The sequence below is a fragment of the Myripristis murdjan genome, chromosome 3, assembly GCF_902150065.1.
Source record: "Myripristis murdjan chromosome 3, fMyrMur1.1, whole genome shotgun sequence".
Taxonomy (NCBI): Eukaryota; Metazoa; Chordata; class Actinopteri; order Holocentriformes; family Holocentridae; genus Myripristis; species Myripristis murdjan.
Genome location: NC_043982.1, coordinates 20086348 through 20110095, shown reverse-complemented (window position 1 = coordinate 20110095; position 23748 = coordinate 20086348). Strand labels below are relative to the sequence as shown.

At 42.2% G+C, this 23748-nt stretch overlaps 1 protein-coding gene and 1 long non-coding RNA gene across 6 annotated transcripts; one reads left to right on the top strand and one right to left on the bottom strand.

Moving 5' to 3' along the window:
- Positions 1-292: 292 nt before the first annotated feature.
- LOC115378410 (uncharacterized) lies at positions 293-10730 on the bottom strand. 2 transcript variants are annotated; one of them, XR_003930119.1, is made up of 3 exons: positions 10592-10730; positions 10242-10402; positions 293-596 (listed from the first exon to the last, which is right to left on the bottom strand). It is a non-coding gene; the product is annotated as an uncharacterized LOC115378410 (long non-coding RNA). The 2 variants fall into 2 exon arrangements; XR_003930118.1 differs by lacking the exon at positions 293-596 and adding an exon at positions 7060-7450.
- On the top strand, positions 10646-23727 carry brd7 (bromodomain containing 7). 4 transcript variants are annotated; one of them, XM_030078637.1, is made up of 17 exons: positions 10646-10800; positions 11200-11393; positions 11711-11807; positions 11927-11984; positions 12449-12593; positions 12780-12890; positions 13946-14115; positions 15025-15139; positions 16116-16191; positions 16284-16391; positions 16528-16663; positions 19011-19125; positions 19389-19445; positions 20264-20363; positions 21589-21732; positions 23102-23242; positions 23533-23727. In XM_030078637.1, the coding sequence occupies exons 1-17, from the start codon at positions 10752-10754 to the stop codon at positions 23601-23603; spliced, it is 1887 nt and encodes a 628-aa protein (XP_029934497.1). In that variant the 5' UTR covers positions 10646-10751; the 3' UTR covers positions 23604-23727. The 4 variants fall into 4 exon arrangements, with proteins under 4 accessions (XP_029934497.1, XP_029934519.1, XP_029934505.1 ...); XM_030078659.1 differs by having other exon boundaries at positions 10752-10800; positions 19014-19125; positions 19398-19445; XM_030078645.1 differs by having other exon boundaries at positions 10752-10800; positions 19014-19125.
- Positions 23728-23748: the final 21 nt, after the last annotated feature.

The following is a 23748-nucleotide window of genomic DNA, read 5'->3' as shown; positions in this document are numbered from 1 at the left end:
TAGGATCAGAAAGGCAGTTTTATTTGATTGGAGAGTGGCGGCAAGATGATCGGAGAAAAAAAAAAAAAAAAAAAAAAAAAAAAAAAACAATGATAGAATTTGTATGTACGAAAAGAGAACCACAAAAATGGAACTGCTTTCAAGAAGGGAAATGTAATGAGATTTTGACATTAAAAAAAAAAACAAAAAAATACATGTTTTGTAGATTTTTTTTTGGCATGAATTGTTAAACAGGTGTATAAAAATAGTACAAACAAGATGAAAAGTCCTTTTTCATTTCATTGCGACATTAAAAGATTACATGAAACTACTCATATTACACCAAATGTGAGATCATCATCATGAAAAGAATCTGCTGAAATTTCCCTTTGACCCGAAAGCCTTCAGCCACCACTGGGAACCCTTGACTGCACCCAAGCCCGCTCTCCTCTCCTTCCTCGCATGTTTCTCCTCATCCTGTGGCTGGATGCTGCTGCACACGTTGCCTCCTTTTCAGGACATTCATGCAAAAACGAGGGTGTGGGCCCCCGGAGGAGCGTAGCGTCCCACCCCCACGCACACCCCCAGCAGGCTCTCTCCCTTTCTGTGGGGCTCCCCTAGGGCAAAAAAAGAAGATTAAAACAAACAGGAGTTTAATCAGTGGGCCCTGCTTTTCTCTGCTCAACTGCCGACAGAAGGAGCCCTCTCCAGGAAGGCTGCCTCAAATCAAAGCTTCCTGCTTGCCACTTGCTGCTTCGCCGATCCGTATCACAACAACAAAACCAGCAGAAACAATTATTTATTCCTTTTGATGTGGGTTTTGAAGTTACCCCACCTCCTCCACTATGCCCCCCCACCAACCCTTCCTCCACCCCTCCCCTTTCTCGCCCCTCCCCTCCAGCTCTCTGTATCTTTTACTCCAAGGAAACAAGGTCATTGAAGCTTCCGCGCAAAGGAGGCTTCTTTTTTGAAAAGAGCAGCGATTCCAGAATCATCACCCGTCCTCATATTACACTGTGAAGACCTGAGAGAGCTTGTTCACTCCGCTTTGATTGTAAGCGGTGTGTTTACTGTGAGCTTGGATGTAGTCAGGTGAGAGAAAGTTGACGGGCAGCATTTGATTTGCTGTCACCCTAATGTCCTGTGGTAACATGTATGTGCTTGTATGTGTGTGTGTGTGTGTGTGTGTGTGTGTGTGTGCAAGCCTGGGCTGGCTATGTTAAAAATCATAATCTGTAACACATTAATTACCATTGAATACTTAATTAATTTACTGTTTTCAGTTCCTTATTTGCCTTCAGCACTTAATAGTATAAAATGAATTATTTTTTATGCTATTTTTGACTTCATCGTTCTGTCATCATCTTCAAAAAATATTTCTTTCTCCCAGAAATTAGCACAAAAAGTACAGAGAAATTAGCACAAAATTTGAGCAAATAATTTTAAACAAATAATAACTTGTGTCTCAAATCTGCAGCTTTAACAAGACTTTTCACTTTTGTGGTTTATTTTTCTACGTAATCTGATCAGAGTGCATATGATCAAAGAACTGTGTTTGCTCCGAGCAACACACTACAATCACCAGTGTTTGGTAAAGAGATTACTGTAATCCCATTACATGTAATCCCTTTCTCCCCTACCTTGTGTGTGTGTGTGTGTGTTTGTGTGTGGGTGTGTGTGTGTGTGTCTTATCTGAGGGCGTGGGTGCGCTGGGTTGTGAGACTGTGCCTGGGCCCTCAGAGAGAGCAGAGAACAGGATGCCGGGATTGTGGTAGATCTGAAAAGCGCTGCCGTTGCTGTTGTAGGTGACAGTAACCCAGTTAACCTTTTGTTAAATTCAAAGTGTACCAGCGAAAAACAGTCTCTCGAGAGGACTGAAACGCCTGAGAACTGCTTTTCAGCTCACTACCGCAACATCTGCTAAAGCTGTTGGATAACTCTGCAGCCTCATCAAAAGGCTTGGCAGAGAAAGAGCTCCTCAAAAGCGCAGATGGTAATAATGTTTTTATCATTTGCTGAAAGTTGTGATCCCCTAAATTCATTTAATTAGGGGCCATATAATTCCACCTTTACAGTCTGCCAAGCAGATTTCTGACAGGTCACATATTATGCCCTGAGAAACATCAGGAGAATTGTGGTTTTAGCTTGATATTGTCAATTTGGACGCATGTCCCCATAGTGCATATTTTCATGGTTGGGTGGTTCTGTCTCACATTTTCACCACTTTTTAATGAGTTGAGAGATTCCTGGTTGAAAACCGAGTGGAAATTGCCAAGATCTCCACATTGACCGAATTCACAAAACAGTCATATGTCTCCATTTAACTTAGCAATCCGAGGGTTGAACGCATTCCTCTTTTTTCAGTACATGTCCCCAAATGTCAGCTCAGTCTTCAGACACTCCAATAAATCATGTTGGCAATCTGTAACTAATTAAGAACCTACTTCATGGAATGCATAGTTGGTGCCATATTCATGTGAGTGTCATTCCATAAATGGTGTGTCCATTTTTCAGGAAAGACATGTTACTAGATAAAAGGTCTGCTTTAATCAAAGTTTTACCTTTGTGGATTACATTGCCAGTTTGATCACTATTTACTACATTTTATTACAAATTGTTTGAGTCACACAAAGAATACATAGTAAACCATATGGCTTGTGAAACCTTATCAAATACTTTATTTCTTGTTAAAGTTATTTAATTACCAAATTGTGTGTGGTCAAACACTCAGAAATGTAACTCATGTACTAATATGACATCCCTTGAGTGAAGCGAAGGTTTGACACATTCAGAAGTTGTGAGAAATGGAGAGTCTTGTAAGTTTTTATTTCAATGTTTCAGTTTAAGCTGTGACATAAAAAAATTAAAAATAAAATAAAATAAATAAAAATCAGTCTTTCTTTAGACACTGTCTGAAAGTGTGGCAGTGGGAGGCAGTAAGATTTTGACATGCTGTAAAGTATTTGTTGTGATATATTTCAATTATAGAATCAGTTTTTATCACAGCTCTGAACCCACAAAACTGTAAACATCTACACTGTAAAAATGTGCCATTTAAATGTGTCCCTGCATGGCGCTATTGCTCTTGTTAAGCATTTCATTTTCTGTTTTATAAGCCTCTTTAATTTGCCTTTTTGTCTGACTTTTTAAAATTGGCCTCTAATTAAGCTCCGGCTAATTACACAACTCTTGAATGACTCCTGTATCCCCGGCTGGGTGTGGGGAGGGGAGGAATCTAAAAGTGAAACTGCAGCTGACAACCAGACGTTTTATGCTGCCCTAACTCAAAACCAGATCCTGACAAACACATACCTCATCTTTAGAGGCTACAAGCGACTCAAGGTTAAGATCAGTAGGAGTGTAAGCTTATTCTACTGTTGCACTCGTTGCACATTGCTCTAGCTCAGCGCTTCTCAGTGTTTTTGGCTCGTGACCCCTTAAAACAAGCCAATGCCTTCTTGGGACCCCCTGTCACAGACTACACATACAGTGTGGTGATCAGTCCACCAAAAGAATGACCACCTGTTCAGGTCATCTCATTTGCTAAATTATCACAGCAGGTGTCCTGCTTTAAAACTGCTCAGTATTTTAAAAGAAAACAGAATAAAAGATTAACATATGAAATTATACTCATGAAAATCTCACATATTGAAAATGTTTTTTTCTTTTGCTTAATGTCTTAATCATCTTGGGACCCCCTCAGGGGTGATGAGATAATGGTTATGGTGAGAACCACTGCTCTAAATGACAGATGATCAGGTACAGTAAAATCCTAATCAGTCTTTCCTTCTTGAATTTTGCATTGTGCCTCATTGGAGGTGTTTCTTCTTTCCACTGTTGTGTATAGGGTTCCAAAGCAAAATAGCAGAAAGTTATTGATTACATTTTGGAAGTTATGGAGGGTTTGGAAGTTTCTGTTGTCACTATCTCAAACAGCGTGAAACAAAACAATTCCTCCACCTACAGCTGTTTTTGAACATCAAAGAATCATTGACAAATGGTAAGCTCTCTTTCCTCTCATTCTTACTACAGAGGAAGTATCAGCATTTGTCTTTGAGAGGATTCAGTGCACGCAAGCAGGGTGAAGGTGTATGAACATCAAAATCGAAATAATAATTAAAACATACAGGATTTTTTCTACAAGGACAAATCCTACAAGGACAACACACCCTCTACTGTGGAGCAATTAGAAAATGCAAAAATATAAGAATACTATGGAAAGATGTGTATGATCATATGTATACAAATTTCACACTCACACGCAGCACTGAAGATAACACACAGTATGGCTGCAGCTGTAGAGGGGAGTGTACTGAGTGACCATTAGTGCACTGGTCAGCACTGGAAGTAACAGTGCATATTTCTTTCATACAATCATATGGCATTTGATGTTACTAAGGTACAAACTAAGGCTGGGGCGGTCTGAGCTGAGTTTGTGTTTTTTCCCTTTTTCTTCATAGCACAACACTGGATACGGCCTCACACAGTTGAAGAACACAGGGACAGTGACTTGAGGCTATATATTCCCTGAAAACTGGAGCCATTAACAGCTTTGACAGGCCTACACAGTCCAGTGGCTTGTCAGAAACTACAGGCAAATGCGCTCTGTTCAATAGGAGTAGCTTGGCTAACAAATCCCCTGGCTCTGAGGGAGAGTGGGGGTCTGCAGACTATGACTGATCCGGGATAGCTCTACTGCACTCCTCTACACTGTGTAACACTCCCAGCCAGCTTATTAATGCCTCAAGGAACCTGCTAGCTGTCCGTATTCCTCATCACACAATGTCAAGCATGTCAAACTTTAGTGCTAAAAAAGTTTTAGGACATTGTTTGAGTCCAGTGGATTCATCCTGTAGCTCAGGCTGATGCTGTGATTATTTGTTTTGAATCAAAAGGTGATAGCTGTTTGATTTTTTCATACCCTAGCCAGAATAAGTTTCAGCGTGATGTTGGGTGTAGTTGGGAGCTGTGCAGCTTGACACTGCCCCACTGTTTCCCAGAATGGAAAAGGACATATTGGGCTTTTGATATCGGCGCTGTCAGGTGTCACTGTGTCCTAGAAGGAGATGTGAACCTGCAGAGCACAGAGATGTCAGTAAAAAGCAAGAATTGATCAGCCCGAATGAAGGGAGGTGGCTCCTTTGTGGGCGATAAATGAATATAGCAGGGTGTGACAAAGACCCGAGCTCCTCTGATTAATGCTGTGGCTGACAGCAAGCACCACGCCTGACTGGCACATCAAAGCAACAACAAACACAAGGAACTGGTGGCATTTCCTGCAAAAAAAAACCAAAACAAAAAAAAACACAGTTTTCATCCCTCTCCCATCATCACTAACTTTACCCCATACTCAGCACTGACCATTTAGACTGAATTGAGTCACACTCAACAGGGGAGGAGAGCTTTGAAAACAGCTCTTTATCTGTGTGTTCCTGTTTTTGAGGGAATACAAACGAACTGACTAGACCATTTATCTGTAGATTCTTTCAAAGAAAAAAGAAAGGCAAAGGAAAAAAGAGCCTACCCTACCTGATGTTCTCATTCTCTCTTTTTTTTCATGAGGCGCTGTCTGTGCCTGCGATCCCTTTATCTGCCTTTCATTAGCGCCTCGCTCGCCCTCTTAGTAGGGCGGGTGTCTGGGAGACAGTCACTTTCTCCCAGCCTGTGATGTTTCTGCAGATTACAGAGGGCCTTTGAAGCCGCTGCACTCCTCATTGCCAGGGCCTCAGACAGGCCCATGCCATCTGTCAGATTGATGGCAAAGTAGCGGAATGGGGCTGAGACGCCCTCTGTTGATCCACACATTTGTCTTTTATGTGTCACATTTGGATGTCACAGGGAAGCCACACCTTTGTAATCTACTGACGGGGGCCTGCCTGAGAGACTGGCCGCCGCAGCATACAAACACACACCCACAGACAGAGGAGTAATGGTTCTCCGTAATTACTCCTACCTATGGGCATCGGTCTCTAAATGAGACAATTACTGTCACCCCCTCACAGTCATCTCTGGTTCCCTCCCACCTTTCCGAGGCTCTGGAAATCACTGTCATGTGGGTCTTCTTATTCATTGGAGAATGTGAGCTCGTCTGCTTGCAGGCCGAATGACACCGCAAAGCAGCCAGCCGCCAGCTCCTCAGGGTTCTCTCAAAGAACGGACACGTCTATTTGCCAAGTCTGACAAAAACTGAAGCGTCACACCTGGATCAGGCCATTTACTGGCTGCAAGACAAGGGCTGTAATCAAGGGCTGTAAACTCTTGTGAGAAATTATTGTTTTGTTTTTTTTTCGGAATTTGGGCTTCCTGTTGTTTGGAAAAAATAGTCTGAAAATGGAAAATAAAAGTAACTTATTGGTGTTCACAGTTCTTTTTTTTTTTTTTTTCCCACAGAATCCGCATCGGGGGTGAGTAGGAAATAGTAGTCATTTTTAGGGGGCTATGGGCTGTGATGACGGCTACTGTTCTGAGATACTTTGCGCATAAGGACCCAGGTTTACCCTTTTTGGGGGGGTAAGGAGGGGTCCCTCATAAACCTCTGAAGGAGAGTGAGATTACAGGCAGCGTTTCCACCTCAAACGGTGCCTCTCCCTGTGTAGGGATGATAAACTCTCATTGAGTTTGCAAAGACCATTTCCCAGCGGCTGTCTTTCAGTTTATATGAACTTTTCAAACGGCTTAGGATCTGACGGAGGATCGTCACCAAGCTTGCAGGCTTTGAACAGATCTCCCCTGTGTATTTTTCCCACCCCAGGACCACTGTCTTCAGAGGCTTAGAGAGAATAAAGGCTCAGATCGACAGAAATCAGTGCCCCACCACCCCCCTTGTCACACATGCTCCTTAACACACACACACACACACACACAGACACAGCCATGATGCATGTAATAATGTGCGTGTGTGTACCCACAGAAGACACAAACACACACAAACACATACACACACACACTGAGCCAATTTCCAACAACCATCCCCTGCAGAGTCACACATCAAACTAGTCTCCTTTCAAAAAAAAAAAAAAAAAAAAAAACTTCCATTGTAATGGAGCTTTCAAAAACAGAATAATACATTAAGTACCTTAAAGCAGAGGGTGACGTTAAACTACAAAAACATTAAGCAATCCCGATGAAATATACATTATAGTAATTGGATCAGAGAAGACTGTGGCTAACAATTGGAGGCGGCAGATGCTAATGTCATTAAACCAAATAACTTCAGATGACTTCGAGCCACTTCAAACATGGCTCTGCCTTGACTCGCTACAGCAGCGGTTCACCGAGGGCTATTGCAGATGTTTTTGTTTTGTTTTTGAGGAGAATAGCCAGTATCCTCAGCTCAGCCTCTACATCACGGTGTTGAGGTCTTGGCGTAACACGTTATGAGATCAGGTCAGGCCTTCATCCGCGGACCTCGGTCAAACGGCGAAGAACCACAGGATATGGAACATCGTGGAGCCAGAATGGGGCTGTAAAACTGATAATCAAAGCAAGACATGAGAAGTGTTTTAGCTGCAGATAAAAATAGAGTCACCATACATATAATGCTTTGACTGGGATGAGTGATTGATGCTCAAAGATGTTGCCATGACAGACTGGCAGGCGGGGGAAAAACACTGAGGCAGAATGATTGGCTTCTCCTCTTTGATGTTTCTGTCTGTCTTCCTTGTGATGGCGGGTTACATCTTCAAACCCGTTCTGCGTTGACAGCTGTAATGACCCCAAACACTTCATCTGTCATATCTGAACAGAATTCTGACAACTTCCACTTAAAAGAACGTACTTGTCTGACCAAAATTGTGCAGCTGAATGCCATATTCCTATACTTATCGATAAGTATGGAAATTATTCATTTGCAGTTATCTGTTATGTGTTTACCCTCAGTGCCTTACACTGAGAAACACAAAAGAAAATTCTTCAATTCCAAGGCCGCAAATATTGCAGTATTCCTGTAGTCCTAGAAATGTTCTTTTTCATTTATAAGAGGCTTTTTTTTTTTTTTAAATAAACATGTCAGGAACATGTTCAGGTGCAACTAGAGGATAGGAAAGTGGGGGATGTAATTTAGGCATCAGAGGACATTGGGGAGATTTTCATGTTTCAAATCCTGACAAGAGGAGCATTTTGCAAGGTCACCCGAGCAGGATGGGTCTATAAACCTAGGACTACAATTTACAACACAACTCCATGTTATTTTCCAACAGCTCAAACTGGATTGTTCCAGTGCCTTAAAATTGCCAATGATCATAGTGCTCTGGCTTAGTGGCGTACAAACAGTACATATTATCTCCAATGCCGGTTCAGTCGAACCATGTGCAAGACAGATAAACAGTTCAAAGCCTGCCTTTGTATGCCTGTTTGTGTTTTTGTTGTGTATATGTGGAAAGACCAAATATTCCAGTTCCATCCAGGCCGCCGAGTGGGAAGCGGTTTCCCATGGTTCCGCTGGGATGCTGCTTTCATGTGGAAACAGAATCTCTGGGTCCCTTCAGCCCCTCTGTTGTGACAGAGGATAATGACTTTCACAACATCTGCCATTTGTTAGCCCTGTTTGGTGTAACTGATCTCCTTTTAATCCCACGACGTCCATGGACTTTCAATGCATGTGCAGCTCCGCAGCTGAAATGAAACAGATGGATCCCACGGCCTCTCTGGGGTTGGGAGTGGAGATGCAGCAGGCGGGCAGGGGCTGGCACGTAATGCCACTCCTCTTCTTGGGCCCTGCACATGGAACACTCATGCACTGATGCTTTGACCCTCACACTCCTCTCTACTGGTCACTTGTTCTGGAGAGGAAATCCAGGAATTTAAAGCTGTTCCACTTTTACATTTGTACTGACTCTGTCTTAAAAACAGGGTCAGCTAAATGCTTAGAATGTGAGTGTAAAATATAGTTTACCTAATAGGAGTGGTGGTGTGGTTTTCACAATCACATAGCTCCTTGGTCTAACCCTAACCATTGAGGATTTAATGTATATTCTTATGGTTCCGTAAAGCTGAATCACTATAAACTGGATGAAACTAATGATCCCAGTGGGATAAACTGAAGAAATCGGGCAAACTGGCTGTGTGAACTTGAAAAACTGTCTGCTAGACATCAGCAAGAAAGTGAAAATTCAAACCTGTGAAGTCATCATGTACTTGAGATGCACCACTGACAATGACACTGATTTTTTAGACTGACACAATGCTTGTTTTTGTCTATGCAGGATTTTTATACCTCAAAACTGTCTGCAGCTCCTCATTTGAAAAAAAAAAAAAAAAAACCCATCCTTGACGCATGTTTCTGCCATTTCTCTTCCAGGGATCAGGGTACTACCACTCTGACCCTTGAATTCCTAAATATTATCAAAGATAAGACAAAACTATAATGATCCCCGTGGAGACATCGGGTTGTTTGCAATGTTGGTGACCTAGAAACTGAGGCACATCCTGCTGCTCTACTCACCTATCTGGAGCCCAATGCCTAAAATGTCAAATGTAAATGTGTACTTTGTTGGAGATGGATTTGACTATATCAGAGAGTCAAACCGTCAGTAGAGCATCAGAGACACCTCTTCATCTGAAGCGAGGAATGGCTGGAATGGTGGATCCAGGCTCCATTCCTTCCATAACTTCTGCCACTTCTGGCCCCATCCCCTCCCTCTTCATAAAACCTGGAATGTGCTTTGAAGAATGCACACTATCTTTCCTCCATGAATAAAACATCTGTCATTCATCAGCCTGTACAATATGTGCTGATTTAACAGAGCATAACAGCCCCGACAGCGATGAGGACACAAGACTGTACAGTGTCCCATTAAGCCGAACGAACACCAAGCGTGTGTCCCACCTCTTTCTCCCCTGTCACTGGCCTAGTGTGGGCTATTAAAACAGAATCAGTTAGTTCATCTGTGACTACAGGTCAGAAAAAGGCCTCTGGTGGCTCACCATGGAGAGCCCATACCATGCAACACTGAGGCTAACCTTGTCGTGGCAGCCTGGGTTCAAATGTGGCCCCAGCCCTTTGCTGCCCTTTCCTGTCTCCCTCCACTGTGACTGCCAAATAAAAAAGCAGAAATACCCCAAAAATAATGTTAAAAAAGGCCCAGGGCCAGCTTATAATGATCAAAAGTCTTCCAAAAACAAATAAATAAATAAACAGAATTGTAGTATATTCAGACTGTTAATATTATGCAAAAATGTGTGTTTGTGTGGAGGGGAGGTGTTGTCCTGCAAGAAGTGCTGTAGTTAATATTTATTACCATTTATTATTTATAATGTCATACCTTGTTGATTCCCATGGGAAAATTCTCCATTTGCTTTCCCTGGAGAAGCCGAGTCAGCTGGCAGGGACTCGGTGTCTTGTTCAAGGACACTTCAGCAGGGCGGATGCTTGAACCTGGGATGGTCTCTCTCTGTCTCTTACCATTACTAGGCCATCCTGATGCTGCGGGGAGTACGTTTTCAGTGATTATCTCAATTATTCAGTGTCAAAACCACACAGCAAAGGATCCTAATTGATTATCCACAGTTCAAAATCGGAACCAGCGGACAATCCCCATCCTGACATCAAAGTTTTGCACAGACTGCTCCATGTATGGCTGAGGTTGAAATTTGTGCAGAGTACGCCCCCTACCGTCGGTAAAGGTGAGCGCATTGGGCCACTTGTTCCCCCTCCTCGCCACAAGGTGTCACTGCAGCCTCTGTGGCTCCTCACCCCGCGGCTTACTGCTTCCGTGGGGACAGGGATCACAAAGGAACAGAAACCGGTCGGTGCTACATCCAAACAATAAACAATGGGCAAGAAGCACAAAAAGCATAAGTCGGAAAAGCACGGTTACGAAGGTAAATTGTTTACAGACGGCCCGAGCGCCACCGAGGCGGAATTGTTTACAAATCTGTTCCGCTGCTTTGGCTAGAAACCCCCACTCAGAGCTAGCTAGTTAGCCGTGCTAGCAGCCTCATAACATAAAGAAGTGATAGCTAAGTAGCGCACTACTAAATCAACTGCTGAGCTCGGTTATTTACTTTCCACACGGTCCCTTTGTTGTAAGCTGGTAGCTACACGAATACACACATTTCAAAGTCTTTACTATTGATGGTTATTTTAGCTCGCTAGGCTGTTGCTTCGTTTTCAGCGCTTGCTAATGAAGGTGGCGGTTAACGGTTATTCACAGCTGTCACTGATTGATTAACTACCGCTGCGTCAACTTTAATTTGTTTTTGTGGGCTTGTTGTCTGCAGAATACGGAGAAAGGCCGCTGAAGTTGGTTTTAAAAGTAGCTGGAAACGAAGTGACGACAGGAAGCTCGAGTCTCGATACATTTTACGATGAGCAGCCGGCGGACAAACCAAAGGAGAAGAAAAAGAAGAAGAAGAAAAGGGAGGATAAGGAAAGGAGCTTTGGATCACCAGAGGAGGACAAAGGAAAGAAAAAGGTAACTGCACCCAAATGGCCTCTACGAGTCCTAAGAAGGATATTTGTGGTTGTTTTGTTTTTCATTTGGAGGCAATGCTTATGACTGTTCGTGGAGGGAAGTGCGCAGCTTGTACTTTGAATTTAGTTTCTTTTTTTAATCTAAGACTGTTTTGAATGAGTGTTAAGTGTCTTTTCCAAAGGTCACACAGCTGCTGATGAATATTTGATTGCTGTGGGGATTATCCCTTGGTCTTTGTAGTCATGGGACAGTCTCTCTCAACACAGAGTCAGCCCAGGAGTCGTGTTACATTTAATGTTTATTGTGTGTAATCTTAGATGACCAAGAAGAAGAAAGGACAGGATGCAGAAGGAGACTGGGACGACCGAGAGCAGAGCAGGACTCCTATCCGCTCAGAGCTGAATAAATTGGAAGGTACAGGCTTCTTCTGGTTTGCAGTCTGTATCAGTCCTTCAGTTTTCTTGGCTCATTCCTTGCGTTTTGATGTTTGTTTGTTTGTTTTTGTTTTGTTAAATTTGTGTTCTTGCTTACAGAAAAAGAACAGACCCCTCTCCAAGAAGCTTTGAATCAGCTCATCAGACAGCTCCAAAGGTGCAGCATTCAACGTTAATTGTCCATTCATCCATTTTTCATGTTCCCACTTATTCTTACATCTATCCCAGCATGCATTGGGCAGAAAGCCTAGGAACATCCTAGAAAGGCTGCCAGTCCATTACAGTCTTAACACAAACATAATCACAGGGATTCACATGTATGTGGGCAATTTAGTGTCATCACTCCACCTGACTAGCATTTTTATTTGGGAACCACTGAGCCACATCTATTATGGTATGGGATCATGAATGTTCTCTTTTTTTTTTGCTTTTTTTTTTTTTTTTTTTTTTTTTGCTTTTTTATTTGTTTGTGGATGCCTATCAGCTGTTTCACATGCAGAAGCAAGTCTCCCCAGCGTGCTTAGAGTCCCTTCACTGACACACAGCACTCATTTATAGATCAGCCATTGTTGCACTTGTGGCATTGTCAATAAATTGTGTATGTGTGTGTTTCTCCCATAGGAAAGACCCCAGTGCATTTTTCTCATTTCCAGTGACTGACCTCATTGCGCCAGGCTACTCCTCGGTTATCAAGCAGCCCATGGACTTCAGTACGATGAAGGACAAAGTTAAGAAAGAGTGCTACCAGTCATTGGAAGAACTTAAGGTATACACACACACACACACACACACACACTGTTGCTTTGGTGCTCTCAAAACAATAGAGTGCACCAAAGCAACAGTTTGGTCACCTGAATTTTTCATATTTTGAGCAATGGATTTGTATTTCACATTTGCTGTCTGTCATGTTGGAAAATGTAAATGTTTAATTTGTCTTTCATTGTTGACACAGGCAGATTTCAAGATCATGTGTGACAATGCCATGATTTACAACAAACCAGAGACAATCTACCATAAAGCTGCACGGAAACTGCTGCACTCTGGAATGAAGATTTTGAGCTCGGTATGAAACTAATGATGCTTCTGTAAGGAATACACCAAATTTTAAAAGATTGGCCTGGTGGTCAGGTTACCCACTAAGTGGTGAGAGCCACTCAGTGGGCAAGTTGGGTGGGTGCTCCACTTTTATATGCTGATACCTCACCATAATCTGTATTAATTGTAGACATCTAGCTTTATCAGTAGCTAGAGCTGCCTCAGGCTCTCTGCAGGGAGAGGGGCAAATATCTGGCCAAGGTAATTTGGTACTTTTCAGCCAGTCGGTATCTATTGAAGTTTTTTTTTTTTTTTGCTCCATTGAGAAACGATAGTTATGTCATTACACAAATGTTCATAATTACTTCAGTGTCATTATAAAAGCATACATCTTTCTTTCGCTTTCTCTCACCAATTGTGTTTGCCTGCTAGATTCATATTTGTCCATCATTTCTGAAACTGACAATCCAAACGTCCAGTTGAACTGCCCATGTATTTGTGTCCATTGCTGATTCAAATGCACAGAAATTACAAATCTTGTGTGTCCGTGGTTTAAAGATGTAAACATACCTAGCTTACAGAGTGTTTACATCACTTAATGGGTACGATGAAAAATAGGACAGACTCCCTGAAATGTAGTGTACTCCTTCAGTAAAGTGAAATGACCATGATGTTGCCTTAATTCAACAGCAGGGGGCAGCAGAAAGTGTCATATAATTCCCAGAAGGCCCACGAATAGTATCTTCACTACTTTGACTATTTTGGCTTTGACTCTTTTCATTGTCACCTACAGGTTATTCAAATGATTCTTTTTTGATCTTTATCTATTTATCAAATCATTTGCTTCCTTTTCAGTATTTTTTTTTTTTTTTTTTTTTTTTTTACATTTTTTCATAAGGTATATTTTATCTCCTTGCTTAGTTTTGTTTCTGTCATCTAATGTATAGATTGTTTACATTTTGATTTTATGTTTCTCTCTGTTTCTCCAGAGACAAGCTGCTTTTAGCTCACCATTATAATAATTTTTTTGTGTTAAATCATTTTAGTATCTTCAAACAAACTATAAAATTCCCTTTCCCACAGGAGAGGCTAGAAAGCCTGAAACAGAGTATTGAGTTCATGTCTGGCCTGGATCCGTCTGCCAGCAAGCCAGGGAAGACTGAGGAAGAAGGGGGCATGAGCGTGGAGCAGAGCAGACAGGGGCCTGTGAGCACAGACAACAGCGAACGCTCCCAGACTCCCAGCACCCCCAGGTCTGTCACCCTGCCCACTTGACACAAGTCACACTGTTCATTTGTCCATCCTGCCTATCCTGCCCAGCCCCTCGAAAGCTAGGATGAACATCATGACCTTAGCATGCATTGTGAAGAGTTTAAAACTTTTGAAAACAAAGCCTGAAAGTTATTTTTGTGTGTTCTTGGGGTTATGCTATTCTGTGATTCAGTGAAGTTTTTCAAATGATAAGTACTGAACTCATACATACATCTGGATCAACTGTGGTGTATCTGACATTATTACAGTTAACCAGGTAACAGGTAACAACATAACAAAATAAACACAAGCTATGTCCAGTATGTTCATGTGTACATAAACTATCCAGACAGATGACGAGAGTAAACAGTGTAACAGGAGCAGGGATAACTTAACCGGCTAGAGCTTAAACTCAGCAGCATGTCGATTATGCAGTTTCCCTCTCTGTGGTGGCCTTGTTTTCCCTTGAGTCTTTAGTGAATCAGTTCTTTCCACTGTGAAGCTGGAGGCTCAGAATGTAAGGAATGCCTCGAAGCATGCTGGGTCTTGCAATCTTTGATCATCATACATCTTTGGCATCAGTGGATAAATAGTCTTTTAAACCAGGGCATTGTTGCCCAAAGGTGGAGGATAGTCAGATGATTGAAGTCACCGTGGAAACTCATTCATTTTGTCTTGCAGAAGCAGCGGATACTGTTTATTGAATCTTTGTTTATTGATGTCAATGAAGCACTTACACATAGATTACTAGGGGAATGAAGGCATCAGTGGACAGAAGTGCTCACACAAATCGCTTTTCATTATGATCAAGGGCATTTCTGCTGTTTTCTGCTCTGATATGTAGGCTTCTACCTTTTTCTTTCATTCAAAATGTCTCATCTGCCATCTCTCAATCTGTGTTTCTCTTGTAGGCAGGACAAGGATTCCAAGGACGAGGCGCTGAAGGCAGAGAAAGAGCTGGAGGAGATCCGTAAAGTCATCCAGGACTCTGGAGGCAAGCTGTCCAACAGAGTGCTGCAGTCTGAGGTGAGGAACCTGGTTTGAACTGGAGAATTGTGTTCCCAGATATCCACCAAATAACATAAACCCTACAAACTGATAGCACTGAATTAAAATAAATTATAGTACTGTTTTTTAAAGGATAGTAGATAGTGAGGAAGTATTTCTACTTTCATGTAAGGATAATTAGGAGTTCATCTCCGTAAGGCGGAAACCCTATTGCTTTTGTTCTGATTTATTATTATTATTAGTAGTAGTAGTAGTAGTATTGTTGTTGTTATCTTTATTATTGTCTTCCTCAGAAATGTTTTTGCAGATTCCTGTGAGTAGAGACATGAAATTTTACTCACTGATTGGAAGTTTTGGGCAAGTGCTGCACAAGTAATATGACCCCAGTCAGCCTGATGGGGGGGATTATAATTAAAGGTTTAAATCTTGAAAGTGTGACAAGTTTTAGAGTTAACTTTATGTCTTACTGTGTGTGAGAATGATGCAGTAGCCCAAAAGTATCAGTGCATAGTCCAAAATGTTATCCAAGATATCAGGATTTTCAAGGGGACACTCTTGCAAAATGTATGTGTGAATAATCTAACATGCTATACAAATGAAACGTGAGCAGAAAATGCTTGAAGATGTGCTTTAATACATGGGGGAAAAAAACATGTATTCAGATAAAAAGTTCCTCTGGCTGTTTAACCACATGTGGCTTGGAAATCCCATTGTGCAAAGTTTTCATAAATGGTGTATTCATTTGTGACAGAATGACTCTTTGAGATTTGTACTGTATTCCTTCAGGCAAAAGTTGTTAAACATCAACACCTTGTTACACGGTCTCTTATAGATTTCATGCTTGTCTGTCATAGCTTTCTTAACTTTCCCTCTGGTTTCCCTGCTCTCCTTTAAAGATAATTTACCAAGCTGCAGTTCTCATACTGAAAATGTATTTGTTATGGATGCTGCCTGTCATTGACTACCAGTCCACATTTTATTTATTGTGGTGTAGCTGGACTTTGCGAGGCGGAAGGCTGATGGCTCCACCACCCTGGCCATCCTCAACCCAGCAGATCTGTCCGTGGGAGGTGAGTCCATCTGGGGCCACTGGCTGCCAACCAAAACAACACAGGCAGAGAATGGGAGCAAGCTGGTAACATGTCATGTGTTTGCTCTGCAGATGCAGGGTACTGCCCTGTTAAGCTGGGCATGATGTCCAACCGGCTGCAGAGCGGTGTAAACACCCTGCAGGGCTTCAGGGAGGACAAGAGGAACCGGATTACCCCAGGTACTGCACCACCTTAATATTTCTGTGTATCCCGTTCAACAGTCCGTTTTATTCGTAAGACTTCAACCCACTTCCCCCTCTGGTTCAGTGTTTATGACTGATGATGAGCTGCCTGTGTGTCACCCACTCCCCACAGTGTCCTACATGAACTATGGGCCATTCACCTCCTACGCACCCACCTACGACTCCAGCTTCGCCAATATCAGCAAGGAGGATTCGGACCTTATCTACTCTTTCTACGGAGAGGAGTCTAGTCTGCAGGGCTCCGAGAGGTATGCACAACACAAGCAGTAATGCACCCTGGATCTGTGACATTTACACAAAACTTCACTCAGGCATTCCTTGCCGATTAGCTTCCAGATGTTCGTCTTTCTTCCTGGCTTCGCCCAGCAAGGAGGAGGAGTCCTGCCACCGTTGGCTGCGGACTTAGCTTGAAAACGCCATGCCAAGCCTGATTTCAGCCCATGAATTCCCACACTTTCATGTCTTGCATCTCCATATTGAGTGTACTTACCTCCTTGTACACTGTACTGTTGCGCCGCCCTGCTGGACACCTCCACTAGAGCTTCCGCCATAGTTTGTTATACCGCTTTATAATCATACACCCGAAAGATATCTGTTTCTGGCATCTCCCTCTTTTCACCCAACAACTCCATATAACTAATCTTTCATCTCTTTTTCTAGCAATGCTTTGGAACACAAAATCATTTTGTTATATATTATCAGGGCATTATGGGATTACAGTCTAGGCCAAAAGTTTGGACACACCGTCTCATTCAATGCGTTTTCTTTATTTTCATGACTATTTACATTGTAGATTCTCGCTGAAGGAATCAAAACTATGAATGAACACGTGGAGTTATGTACTTAACAAAAAAAGGTGAAATAACTAAAAACATGTTTTATATTCTAGTTTCTTCAAAATAGCCACCCTTTGCTCTGATTACTGCTTTGCACACTCTTGGCATTCTCTCCATGAGCTTCAAGAGGTAGTCACCTGAAATGGTTTTCCAACAGTCTTGAAGGAGTTTCCAGAGGTGTTTAGCACTTGTTGGCCCCTTTGCCTTCACTCTGCGGTCCAGCTCACCCCAAACCATCTGGATTGGGTTCAGGTCCGGTGACTGCGGAGGCCAGGTCATCTGCCGCAGCACTCCATCACTCTCCTTCTTGGTCAAATAGCCCTTACACAGCCTGGAGGTGTGTTTGGGGTCATTGTCCTGTTGAAAAATAAATGATGGTCCAACTAAACGCAAACCGGATGGGATGGCATGTCGCTGCAGGATGCTGTGGTAGCCATGCTGGTTCAGTGTGCCTTCAATTTTGAATAAATCCCCAACAGTGTCACCAGCAAAACACCCCCACACCATCACGCCTCCTCCTCCATGCTTCACAGTGGGAACCAGGCATGTGGAATCCATCCGTTCACCTTTTCTGCGTCTCACAAAGACACGGCGGTTGGAGCCAAAGATGTCAAATTTGGACTCATCAGACCAAAGCACAGATTTCCACTGGTCTAATGTCCATTCCTTGTGTTTCTTGGCCCAAACAAATCTCTTCTGCTTGTTGCCTCTCCTTAGCAGTGGTTTCCTAGTAGCTATTTGACCATGAAGGCCTGATTGGTGCAGTCTCCTCTTAACAGTTGTTCTAGAGATGGGTCTGCTGCTAGAACTCTGTGTGGCATTTATCTGGTCTCTGATCTGAGCTGCTGTTAACTTGCGATTTCTGAGGCTGGTGACTCGGATGAACTTGTCCTCAGAAGCAGAGGTGACTCTTGGTCTTCCTTTCCTGGGTCAGTCCTCATGTGTGCCAGTTTCGTTGTAGCGCTTGATGGTTTTTGCAACTCCACTTGGGGACACATTTAAAGTTTTTGCAATTTTCCGGACTGACTGACCTTCATTTCTTAAAGTAATGATGGCCACTCGTTTTTCTTTAGTTAGCTGATTGGTTCTTGCCATAATATGAATTTTAACAGTTGTCCAATAGGGCTGTCGGCTGTGTAGTAACACAACACAACTGATGGCCCCAACCCCATTGATAAAGCAAGAAATTCCACTAATTAACCGTGATAAGGCACACCTGTGAAGTGAAAACCATTTCAGGTGACTACCTCTTGAAGCTCATCGAGAGAATGCCAAGAGTGTGCAAAGCAGTAATCAGAGCAAAGGGTGGCTATTTGAAGAAACTAGAATATAAAACATGTTTTCAGTTATTTCACCTTTTTTTGTTAAGTACATAACTCCACGTGTGTTCATTCATAGTTTTGATGCCTTCAGCGAGAATCTACAATGTAAATAGTCATGAAAATAAAGAAAACGCATTGAATGAGAAGGTGTGTCCAAACTTTTGGCCTGTACTGTATATAGATATATATAGATATATAGATATAGATAGATAGATAGATAGATATATATACACACACACACACACACACACACACACACACACACATATGTTAAGTCTGTTGTCTGTCTACTGTATATGTGTGTGAGGTTCAGTTGCTGCTTGTCACTCTACGGTCAATATACATGTGGAATGAAGTCATTGTCAGTACACCTCTGCTGCTGATAGTGGTAAATATATTCTGTGTGTGTGTGTGTGTGTGTGTGTGTGTGTGATTAGCAGCATCACAGAGTTCCTGGCCAAATCAGAGGAGTACATGTACAAACTGGCAGACAATCTTCTGGATGCAGTGACGAATGGGGAGCATTCCAAAACCCTCAAGGACACAGAGCCAGTAAACATCTGCTTTCACATTTCATTAATGCCCTAATTTGACATTTTACAGAATATATTTTTAAAGTTTAGGAGAACCAAACAGAAATGTAGAAACAGAAGTAGTAGATTTTGGAGCATAGATGTATTTATTTTATTTTTTACATAATGCTTCTGAAATGCTAACACTTGAGAAGCATGTCTTGTATATGAGATATGTGTATATATGTATATGTTGAAGGTTCACAGTGTTTTTATTGTGTTTTTTTTCTGTCTGTCTTTCTGACTGCCCAGCAGGTGGAACAGCCAGCAAATACACAACCTGACAAGGACAACATGGAGGTGAGATTCAAGAAATCCTGAGCTGAATCCCAGCTAAACATGTTTTTAAATCCTCAGTGATTAGTAAAGACAGCATCTGTCATACCAAGACAGGGTGTTTTGTGCATCCTGCAGTATAAATGAAATAGCAGTGGAGGTCAGATCCAGCATGATGGGTATTGTTACATAACCCATACTATTCACCCTCACAGGCAATGATATATTTTCCAGGAGATTGTAGAAAACATCTTGCTAAGCTGTTATTTGGTGTTGGTGCTAAAGAACATGGTCTTGCATTTAACATCATGTGCAGATATTTTTTACAGTGTGTCATTATAGACAGCATATCCATACAGCTACTGGAGCATCCAGCTGTGTCAACATGGCAGGGGGCCCGCCTTCAGCTGTGATCCAGGTGGAAAAAACATTTCCCTTCATAGCACTGCTCCCCTCGCTCAGACCCTCCCCAAGACCCGTACTGCTCAGCCGCTTTCAAGGCTCAGTACCGGAGATTTGGAAAAAAGTCTGTTTTCTTTCTGTGCCCGTTGGCCAGGCAGCTGAATTGCTCCTCACAGCAGCAGAGGAAACTGAAGCACAGGCCACTCCATCAGGCACACAGCAGGCCTCTGTCCTGACTGTTTGCTGTGCTTGGACACACTCCATTTTACCCTCATCCCCTGCTCGGGTGTTGCAGTTTTTCATTACAGTACTTTTGATTTCATTGGAGCGAGGAAGCAGCGTGGCTGAAGAGGCTCCAAAAGACCTCGATGTTCCCATGAACTGTCAGCTATCCTCTGTGGATTCCAGTTTTATAATCTGATTTTTTTTCCCTTTCTCAGGTAGTTGTACCTGAAGCAACCAGTGGCAGCAGGCTTGACTCCCTGAGTTCTGCTATAGGCCTGGGCTTAGGCCTGCAGACTGCCGAGGACCTGTCTGGAGGTAAAATTCAATTAAATCCAGTCTGTACTTGCACATAATGTGAAAACAATAAAAGCAAAACACATGTAAAACTGATGCAAAGCTGCCATATGAATAAAAATACATGTCAGTTAGAGAAAATGTTACATGCAGCCAGGTGACACTATATAAATGTATGTTCCCATCACACATAGAACCCTCCGCACCAAAAGTTACACTGTCTCCACCTTGGGCTGAACATTGTTGGAAACTTGAAACACCTCATACTAATGTTGATGTGCCCTTGTGCAAGACACTCAGTGGCCAGTTCATGGAACTGATGGATGGCCGTCAGTAGACAGGGTTCACATTTGTCATGAATTTCTGAAAACTAATTGAATTTTGACAAAGTCTCTTCCAGTCAGAGAGAGTCAGGGAATTTGGAAAATCAATTGTTGACCTCAGTTCACCAAACGTGTTTGATTTCCACTGTGTCCATGTTAGGGTCACTTTCCCTCCAGAATAAAACTAACCTTAACCTTTTAATAAAGCTTGTGTTAAGTGTTTTAAATATAGGTCAAACATTAAATATTATAACAGTAACATCAAAGCATTTTTAAATCTAACAAAGTAGACTATTTTTGCAACATTTGTGCATGCTCTCCTGTTTTCTAAACACAACAAAAACCACGTTCTTCTCACTACAAGTTTCCAGATTGCAACATTGACTGGAGGATGACATTTGCTGTTCAGCCAGTGTGTCTTTCCCTGTCAGAGGGTCTTTGAGAAAGATCCTGAACTCTAATTTCGTGTGCCCTCTGTGTTCTGGCCACTCCACTGCAAAGTGTCAGTGTATGTGTGTCTCAGCAGGACATGCAAACAAATTCCTAATCACCCTGTGTACACTATGCAGCTGAGGTGCTTTAAAAATCTCATCTAAAGCAGTTAGATGAGCCATTAGTCATTCAGCATTCCATTATGAATCCTTTCAGACCTTTCTGAAAGGCCATTAACATTTTTATAACATTTAATTTTTTTTGTAATTACATTTTTTTCCCCCAGAAGGCTCTCTGGTTTCTCAACACTGTCAGATATTAATGTAGGAACAAAGAAAACATCAAGACTGAGGACATTCATATCAGAGTTCAAAAAGAATGGACCTATTGTGTTCAATACGTAACCAAGGACTGGAGGAGCGACCGGGAGGTAATTGGAGGAACCCAGGAAGTATCAACTGTGTGCATTTTTTTTCTCCCCCTAATCGCAGAGGCCCTGCACTTCCAGCAGAAACTGGATGAAACTACAAAGCTCCTCCATGAGTTGCAGGAAGCACAGAGGGAGCGTCTGAGTGCCAAGCAGCCACCTAACATGATCTGCCTGCTGGCCCCGACTGCCAAGGAGCTGCAGCTGGGTAAGAGACTCCTGATGCATGGCCCCTTTGTTCCCCCCACTCCCAGCTGTAGACCAACAACACTGTCTTTACCTCCAGGCTCATGCACGTCGTTTACCTCCCTGCTTCAGAGAGGACCTGTCAGGAGTTCATCTGGCTGAAATCATAAGGATGAAATCATTAAGCTCCTTGACCTTTTGTTTTAGGTTACATCTTTCCTGCTAAGTGGTCACTTTCTGTAGGTGTTAGTCTTTGCTTCATCTGTTCAGCCACAGTTGGTATCAGTTCGACCCAGCTCTTCTCCTTATTATACCTCCTGCATGACTGTGGATTTGTGACTTGTGGATTTTTATGTGAACATTCCTGAAGCTACAGTTACTGACAGATACTGTCACTATTTGGTATGGACACCTATCGATTTTTGTTGCCATAGCAACTGTATGGTATTAGTAGAGTATAATATATATGAACAGTGTGTCCACACAGTCATATTGCTTGTGAATGCATCAAAGATCACAGAGTTGTCTTTTTTTTTTTTTTTTTTTTTTGGCAAAATGACCTCTCACCTTTGGTGAGAAGGAATTTGGTGAAACTCCTAGGTGTTCAAAGTTTGACAAAAAAACTACTTGGGCGAAAACTATTTTGACAAAAGCTGCTAAACTCATCTGAGAGATACACCCACATGGTCGTGTGTGACCAGATACTCTAGTTACAAACTGCCAGAGAAAACATTTTGCCAGAGAATTTGTCCTTGAAAAACCTGCCCAACATTTATTGATGAAACACTTGTAAATTTGTGAGCATTTCTGCCCAAAATGTTTGGACTAAAAACCATCATGAAAACACTGCTGAAAACACTAAAAACATCCATGAATGCTGTGGGCATCAGATTGATCATATTGATGTGCCTATGTTGATGGATTTCAATTGTAAATGGTGTTATGTTGACATTATCATTTAGTATAAAGCCACGCCCATGAATAATACTCACTACTATACAAGGAGATAGTGATCAATATGGATTAGTTGCACTGACATGAGAAACTGTCCCCAAAGAAGAACTTTTCAGATCCTGAGATTAAAATAATTATAGCCAAAGTTCACTCAAGAAAAGGGGTCTTGTTAGGAGCTGGTAATGCAAAGCCTGCCAGGAAACACCTGACACATTAAATATGCTTCTGCGAACAGTTTCAACACAAATCTGTTGTGGTCATGTTTCATGAGTGAGACCCTGGATGTTACTTGAAGAACCCCTTGTCACCCTGCAGTACCACCAACCAGAAGCTCTATCATCTCAATAAAGAAAAAAGTTAAGTGGATTGTCTGTTCTCCTGTAGAAAAAGACAGACGTAACCCTCATAAACGGCTCTTGCTCTAATTCTGTCTGCAGCTGAGAAGGTGACAGAGAACTTGGCTGAGCTGACGGGCCAGGTCACCCCGTGTGACGTCAGCAGCGTGCAGGGCATCAGGAAGGCCATGGGCATCTCTCTGCCTCCAGAGCCAGCTGGACCCTTCATAGACCTCACTACAGGTAAACCTCCTGCTTTATCCAGGACTAACCTCACTACATTTACAAGGAACGCAAATGGGTAAAGACTTTGAATTAGTTTTAAAACTTGCAGACACCCCATATTTTACATTTTTTAAATCATTTGTTATTATTATCAAACTAAGTTACTGTACTTGGGAATGTGTTACCCAGTCCCCTTGATATTGATAAAACTGTTAGGGACTTAAGCACCACTGTAGGTTATAAATACATGTCAGTAGAAAATCAGCACACACGGAGTTATTTCCCTAAATGTGCTTTTTTTTTTTCAGTGCAGGAGATGGCTGAGCCGATGGAGACTTTGTCTGGTTGCCAGGAGAGGCCTCCAGTTGTTGCTGTATAACAAACCTCAACTCCAACCACATGGCTAATTTCATAACTCACATTTTGTACAAAAGGTGTTTTTTTTTTTGGTATGTATGAGACATTTGTATGCATTTCAATCAATAAACCTCTTTTATATAAATCTTGGATGTTGTGAAACACAT

What these genes read in the sequence shown, in the direction of transcription:
- brd7 (XM_030078637.1), top strand. Translation starts at nt 10,752, where the DNA reads ATGGGCAAGAAGCACAAAAAGCATAAGTCGGAAAAGCACGGTTACGAA. An exon ending in CTCATCAGACAGCTCCAAAG is followed by an intron (nt 11,985 to 12,448) that starts GTGCAGCATTCA and finishes TTTCTCCCATAG; the next exon opens with GAAAGACCCCAGTGCATTTT. An exon ending in CTTCATAGACCTCACTACAG is followed by an intron (nt 23,243 to 23,532) that starts GTAAACCTCCTG and finishes TTTTTTTTTCAG; the next exon opens with TGCAGGAGATGGCTGAGCCG.